Source organism: Otolemur garnettii, unplaced genomic scaffold (genome assembly GCF_000181295.1).
Source record: "Otolemur garnettii isolate 467f Iridium unplaced genomic scaffold, OtoGar3 scaffold00115, whole genome shotgun sequence".
Taxonomy (NCBI): domain Eukaryota; kingdom Metazoa; phylum Chordata; class Mammalia; order Primates; family Galagidae; genus Otolemur; species Otolemur garnettii.
In genome coordinates this window covers 4,728,810-4,736,040 of record NW_003852510.1, presented here as the reverse complement: position 1 = coordinate 4,736,040, position 7,231 = coordinate 4,728,810, and the positions used below count along the sequence as shown (strand labels likewise).

The window sequence follows — 7,231 nt, the reverse complement described above, 5'->3', positions numbered from 1 at the left end:
GTGGTCCCAGCTACTTGGAAGGCTGAGGCAGAGACTCACTTGAGCCCAGGAGTTGGAGGTTGCTGTGAGCAGTGAAGCCATGGCACTCTACCCAGGGGGATGGCTTGAGGCTCTGTCTCAAAAAGAAAAAAAAACAACTCATATTTCAAGAGATAATTCGGAAGTGATACAGGTTTAATGTCTTCTTCCTAATGTTCCTTAACAACTTTCTGTCTCCCATATGCTACCCTTTAAGGAATGTTATTCCCTATAACAGTAGCAAGAAAGAGTAGACCCGTCAACCCTGAGCTATTGTAGACAATATTGGAGAAAAGAAATGTCATGCTAGAAGGGAAAATGCAAGGCTTAATGTTTGAAAAACTATAGGCACAAGTGTCAAGGTACTTTAATCAGGATTCCTTGTAGATTTTTAGACTCATCCCTCTCTATCTGGGTGCTTCAGATTATTCTTGGTTTTATATCCATAAATGAGGTCTGAGAATAATCTGTCATTAAGTGAAAAGTTTTTAAAAGTCAACAATATGGCTCCATTCTAATTTTGTTGCTATTTTTGCTTAGTTTTCTGAATCCTTTTATTAGAGCTGTTTCTTGAAGCCAGCCAGGTTTGTCCTAAAAGCCTCGTAAATTGAAGAAAACAGTCTTCAGGATTTACTATGAAAACTGGAGGTAGTATTAGTATTTTCTAAGCACATCAAGTGAATTTTAAAAGCTATAAAATCACATTCTGAACTATTCTACCAAATATGCTAATCATGTTCTATGTTACTGGAAATTGCCTATTCTCAAAGCATCTAATTACTCAAATTATTTTCTTATTTGATGAACTGTCTTAAATCTGTGGCAAAGAAATTATAGTTGGAGAAATAACAGCAGTTGACAGCACAATTATAGACAGGCAGCAAAAATGAATCAGAAAGGTTTTTTGAAAATGCTGCTTATCAAATTCTGGAATTAATTTTTAGTACTCTGGAATTTCATATACAGAAATGATTATAGATGCTCATTTAAAAGACTTTAACCCAGTTAAAGTTAACATAGTTTAGAGAGCAGTCAGCATTGCTCAGTAGTTTCAACCATTAAAAATCACCATACAACAAAATTACTTTTTTTCCTTTGTAATACCTCCCTTTATTGCAGTTATTACAACACTGGTTAAATTCCAAATACACACAGAATACAACTGGCTTCATTATATTTTGAATCAAAGTTTGGAAGGTTAGAGGGCAAAACCAAGAACTACATTAACTGTCCCAGACAGATGGCTCTTGATAGGAATTTCCATTGAGGGATGTGGCTCCTGAAACAACAATGAATGCCTGTTGAGGGTACTGTGGAGAAAGCACAAGGTAAAAAGCCCAATGTGTGAACCCCGTGACTGCCTCCCAGAGCAGGAGGGTACCTCGCATCAGCATGAGCTCTAGTTTACAGTGATAAGTACGATACTGGGCAGCTGCTATATTGCATTAATCCTTTTGGCATTCCTTATGAGGAAACAAAGACCTTAGTCTTACTTTATCATTGTATAGTAAAACAAAGTAGTTCATAGGAAAAGTATGCAGATCTCCCAGCATTGCCCAAAGGGACAAGACTCCCCTTCCAATTTCTCATACTAGGAGAGCCTCCAGGCCCTGTTTTGACAAAAATAAAATCCCATCTGTTCTGACAAAGCTTTGGGGACACATGCAAACTCAGCTGTCTATTCCTAAGGGATGAAATTCAGATTAATGGACCCCCCCACATTTTAATTGGTTTTTTGAAATACAATCATATCTGTGTTTTATCCTTTGGCAAGATTTCTGTTGTTCCCCGTTACTGTGTGCTCAGTGGTATACTAAAAAGTATGTAGTGCCATGTCAACACAGAATGAAATAAAACATACTACATGTAGCCAGTTACTGCTTCGGAGACCATAGACTGCTCCTCTGTCATGCTACCTGTCAGGTATCAAACCTGAATATTGTCATCAGCTGAAAACCTTCATTTACCTGCCATGTGATTTAAATTTATAAGCTCAGCAAGGAAGCATAGGGCATTAAGTGAATATAGCAACAAAATAGTAATCTTTCTTGCTAGCCCCTTGTAGTATATGTCCATGGTTGATGGATATAGGTTTTGTAATTACTTACTAACAATGTTATATCTGGACCTGCGGGATTAAACATCTACCATGGATTTGCACCTCCATTACTTGCATCTCCATTGCTGGGCTGGTATTATGCATGGAGCAATAGTCGTTCAGCAGATATTTGTTGACACAGTATGGCAGATAGTGTTCTAGTTGTTTATCCCGAGGTGCTTTGTGTATGGTTGAAAGCACATAGTTAGAGACTGAAAGAGTTCTAACTTTTGTTCTGCCATTTACTAGCTCCTTTTTTATTTTTATTTTTTAAAATTAATCTTTCTGTGGCTTAGTTTCTTCATCTGTAAACTATGAATAATAATAGTACCCAACTCAAAAGTTGTTTAGAGAGTTGAATGAGTTAAGAGGAGGTAAGCATAGAGCACATTACTGTAAGATTGCCTAGAACATAATCAGTGCACACTATGCTCAGCTGCCATCATCACAGACATTCTTTTCTTTTCTTTTTTTGAGACAGGGTCTCACTCTGTCACCCAGTGGCATCACTATAGCTCACTGCAACCCTGAACTCCTAGGCTCTAGTGATTCTCCTGCCTCAGTCTACCAAGTAGCTGGGGCTACATGCTCCCACCACAATGCCTGGCTGATTTTTTTATTTTTATTGTTTTAAAGACAGGGTCTTGCTCTGTTCCCCAGGCTGGTCATGAACTCTTGGCCTTAAGCAATCCCCTCACCTGTCTGGATTATAGGTTGAGTCACCGTGCCCAGCGTCATTGCACATGTTCTCATAAGAAGCTGAAGGCCTACCCCTGAGTGGCCCTGTGTGCTTGGAAAGGCATATAGTCCACATGTTTGTTCAGAAATCTCTCTTATTTTGGCCTACCTCAGTGTCTGAAGTTTCTATCTCAGTTGTTTTGTTTTGGTTTTTTGTTTGTTTGTTTTTGGTTTAAAAAAGCACATGTTGGCCAGGCATGGTGGCTCACCCCTGTAATCCTGGCACTCTGGGAGGCCAAGGCAGGTGGATTGCCTGAGCTGACAGGTTCAAGACCAGCCTGAGCCAGAGCAAGATCTTATCTCTAAAAATAGCTGGGCCTTGTGGTGGGCACCTGTAGTCCTAGCTACTTGGGAGCCTGAGGCAAGGGAATCATTTAAGCCCAAGAGTTTGAGGTTGCTGTGAGCTGTGACTCCATATCACTCTATCCAGGGTGACAAAGTGAGACTCTGTCTAAAAAAAGAAAAAGAAACATGTGTTATCCACCAAGACTAATATATTGACAGCTCTTACTACAAAAACCTTGATAATTATTAGGATTATCCCCCATGAAAAGCAGGTCCCTAAACGTGTAAGGCAGAGTACAACATTGATTTTATGAGAGACAGTAGAGTGGAGAAAAGGAAACATATCAGGGTTCATTGCCACAGAACAAAATATGGTCATCCTAAGAGTCACACAAGGTCCTGCATTTATGGCAAGGGTTGACTGAGAGTGAGTTGGAAGGACCCTGAAAAGAAGACTCTCAGGTTTTCCCAAGACTGGCTTTGACTTTATGTGTATCTGTCTTGTGTTATAATATGCACCAGGAGAACAGGATTTGCAATAGAAAACATATATAACAGTTATAAGCATATGTGGACTCCCTAGTTCCAACTTGAACCTACTGCTTATTAATAGGATAACCTTGGGCAAATGCTTTAACTTCCCTTTGACATCTGTAAAATGGGCATAATGATACAATCTTATGGGGTCCTGAGAGAATTATATTAGATAAAACCTAAAAGCAATGTCTGATATTTAGCAAAAACCTGTAAATTATATTAGCCTCTATCATTGTTACTATAGTTTGCTATTATTGCAGCTGCTTTGTTTTAACTATTTTTTAGAGAGCGTCCCAAATGCCTCCTGTAAAGTTATCATACATTCATTACAAAATACAATAGGTACAAAATATTCTGTGTGTTGGCTATCTCTTTGTAAAATTTTGTAATGGATATTTTGTAAATAAAAGTACATTCAGCTAAAATTTCCCATTTTCCCTGTGTATGCCAACTTTAGGGGTAACTTTTGGTACACCTGGTAATTTCTTCTTTTCCAGAGTCCTCACTTAATTTTGCTTGCCAGTGTGAGCCCTTAGCTACATTTGAAGCTCAAAATTTCCAAATTTTTTGATCCCCAATTTATTACAGTCTCAGTATTCTATCAGTGATCTTAATTGTATCAAGACATTCCCAGTATAAACTTAATTTGTTGGTGAAAAAAATTGAAAGCAAAGTTTTTATTGTCTTGGTTCTTTGTCTAGTTCAAATTCTAGCACTAGAATTTGGGCAAATCTGTTTTAGTCTTTCTGCAAAATTAAAAATGCTATTTAAACTTAGTTTCATTTGCAAATTACATGTGGCAAGTTGGCATACATAGGGAAAATGGGAAATTTTAGCTAAATGTACTTTTATTTACGAAATATCCATTACAAAATTTTACAAAGAGGTAGCCAACACACAGACTATTTTGTAACTATTATATTTTGTAATGAAGATTTCCCCTCATGTTCCTAAAATTCAGATTCTCTAAGAAGTTGAGGTAGTGATTAATCTAAGCAGGTTCCATTTAACCATAAGAGTTAATAATAGGGCAGCGCCTATGGCTCAAAGGAGTAGGGCGCCGGCCCCATATGCTGGAGGTGGTGGGTTCAAACCCAGCCCCAGCCAAAAAACTGCAAAAAAAAAAAGAGTTAATAATAAACATCTCCATTCAGTTTTTGATCTTCATAAATGCCACAGTTATAATCCATAAATTGGATTGAATTTATGGATTCAATCTGCCATATAATCAAATTCTGCCATATAATCCTAAATTGCTCCACTGAGCAAATTAACAATTACTCTTAGTTGTGTCATTTTAAATAAATTTAAAAATATTGGGGTACTAACAATAAAACTTTATTAACTAAGATGACCATCAGTAGAGAGTTAGGAAAATTTAATCTGAATTGAGTTCTCTCTTTACAATGATACAGAAAGTATTTTCTAAGCAAAATAATCATATTCTCACTTCGTCTTCACCTGTTCTTAGAAAAGGCTCTGAAACCTACTTACTCTATAATGAATTTATTAATTGCTTAAAATGTTATCCTTCTTTGGAGATTATTATAGTTTACCTTTATCACTAAGCTTTAAGCTCAAGGAATGAAGCTCAGATTGTGGAATTTTACCTACTATCTGGTAGGCAGGGAAGGTATTCTTTGGACAGAAAGATTTTTAAATAATCAGGTAAATGCATCTTCCCCAAAATCAAGCCCAATATATGTCAGTTCAAGCACACTATAACTATCTATTCAATATACTTAACCCTTTAAAAAAAAAAAAAAACCAGGCATCCATGCACAGAGATAAAGAATGAATTATACCATATTCTGAGAGCAAAAAGGCTGAAAGCTTATATCTGTAATCCATTACTTCTCAGCCTTTCAATCCTGGAGCCCATCTCTTTGGCCAAGGCTATAAAAGGGAACTTTTATATACTAACAACTTTTCTTTATTCTTTCTCAAGGTCTGTCGAGTTGCTTATGAAATCATGCAAACACTGCATCCTGATGCCTCTGCAAACTTCCATTCTTTAGATGATATCTACTATTTTGGAGGCCAAAATGCTCACAACCAGATTGCCATTTATCCTCATCAACCTCGAACTTCAGATGAAATCCCAATGGAACCTGGAGATATTATTGGTGTGGCTGGAAATCATTGGGATGGTTATTCTAAAGGTATCAACAGAAAACTGGGAAGGACGGGCCTATATCCCTCCTACAAAGTCCGAGAGAAGATAGAAACAGTCAAGTACCCCACATATCCTGAGGCTGAGAAATAAAGTTCGAATGGAAGACACGGACACCCAAACTGAGTTCAAACTATTTGAGCCAAACAGTAGATGAAGAGGGTCTTAATCTAACACCATATGGTTAGATGAGTAGACACCTTCAGCCCCAAGAGCAGTGGAGGCTTCAGTGGTGGAATTCCTCTTTAACAAGGGCTGCAGTGCCCTCGAACCCATGCACAGTACAATAATGTACTCACATAACATGCAAACAGGTTGTTTTCTACTTTGCCCCTTCTTTCAATATTACGTCCTCATGAAACAAACACTGCCACATTGTGTAAATTAAGTGACACAGACATTTTGTGTGAGACTTCAAAACATGGTGCCTATATCCGAGAGACCTTTGTGACCTATTGAGAAGTCCAGAACGGCTCCCTACTGTGGGGAATTTGATTCTTAGTCAGTGGTGGTATCATGACCGCTGAATTCACTCCAACCAACAAATGCAGAATGAGAACGGATGTTCTTCCCTTTATAAGGTTGTCTGGATTTTTTTTTTAAGTAATTGCATCAGTTCATCCACCTCATCATTAATAAGTGAAGGATACATCAGAAAATAAAATATTCACTCTCCATTAGAAACTTTTGTAAAACAATGCCATGAACAAATTCTTTAGTACGCTATGTTTCTGGAAATTCTCTTTGATAACAAAAAATAAATTTTAAAAAATAACTTTGTAAAGTTTCCATAATTTTGTATCATTGGGTAATATAGTAGTCAGCTATATAGTGGAAGAATTATGACAAAAAGAGGAGTTTTATAGTTTTTAGCTTTTTGTTTCCTGTTCTCATATAGCAACTATTCACTTAAGTCAAAGAAACATTGGTTCATTTTAACACTGAAAACTGATTTTAGATGGTGGGCAATACAGATTTGCTAAGAACCCTCTTTGGGAGTTTTTATTCTCTTATTTTGGACATTTTAAAATTGAATTAAATAGTCATAATCCTTGCTTTCAGAGGAACTGTTACCTCTATTTCTAAAACTATTTCAGGTTTGTTTGGTAATCTTTCTTATTGTGGTTATTATCACTTTTTGTGAGATGGGTCCTATTTTATCTGGGAAGCTAGTGCTGTTCCTAAAATACATGTTTCATAGTGTATAGAATTTGGTGACCGAAGAGGAGAGTGGCTAGTGTGAGACTAAGTGGCTAGTGTGAGACTAAATGGACTAAGTGTTGTCTCTTTGAAATACTTCCTTTTAGTTATTCCATGTTAGAATCACTTCAGAGGAAATGGATGCTGTTTCTCTGCACATCACTTCTCTCCTCATAAGAACA

General features: G+C 37.1%; 1 protein-coding gene across 4 annotated transcripts in view; it reads left to right on the top strand.

Annotated features, from left to right (window-relative positions):
* The window catches only part of FUT8 (fucosyltransferase 8), a 287,292-nt gene extending 280,668 nt beyond the window's left edge, over positions 1 to 6,624 (top strand). For all 4 annotated transcript variants that reach the window (XM_023517616.1, XM_023517617.1, XM_023517618.1 and 1 more), the window contains one exon: positions 5,625 to 6,624. In XM_023517616.1, the coding sequence (XP_023373384.1) occupies positions 5,625 to 5,942 (318 nt within the window). In that variant the 3' untranslated portion in view covers positions 5,943 to 6,624. The remainder of the gene's footprint in view (positions 1 to 5,624) is intronic.
* Positions 6,625 to 7,231: the final 607 nt, after the last annotated feature.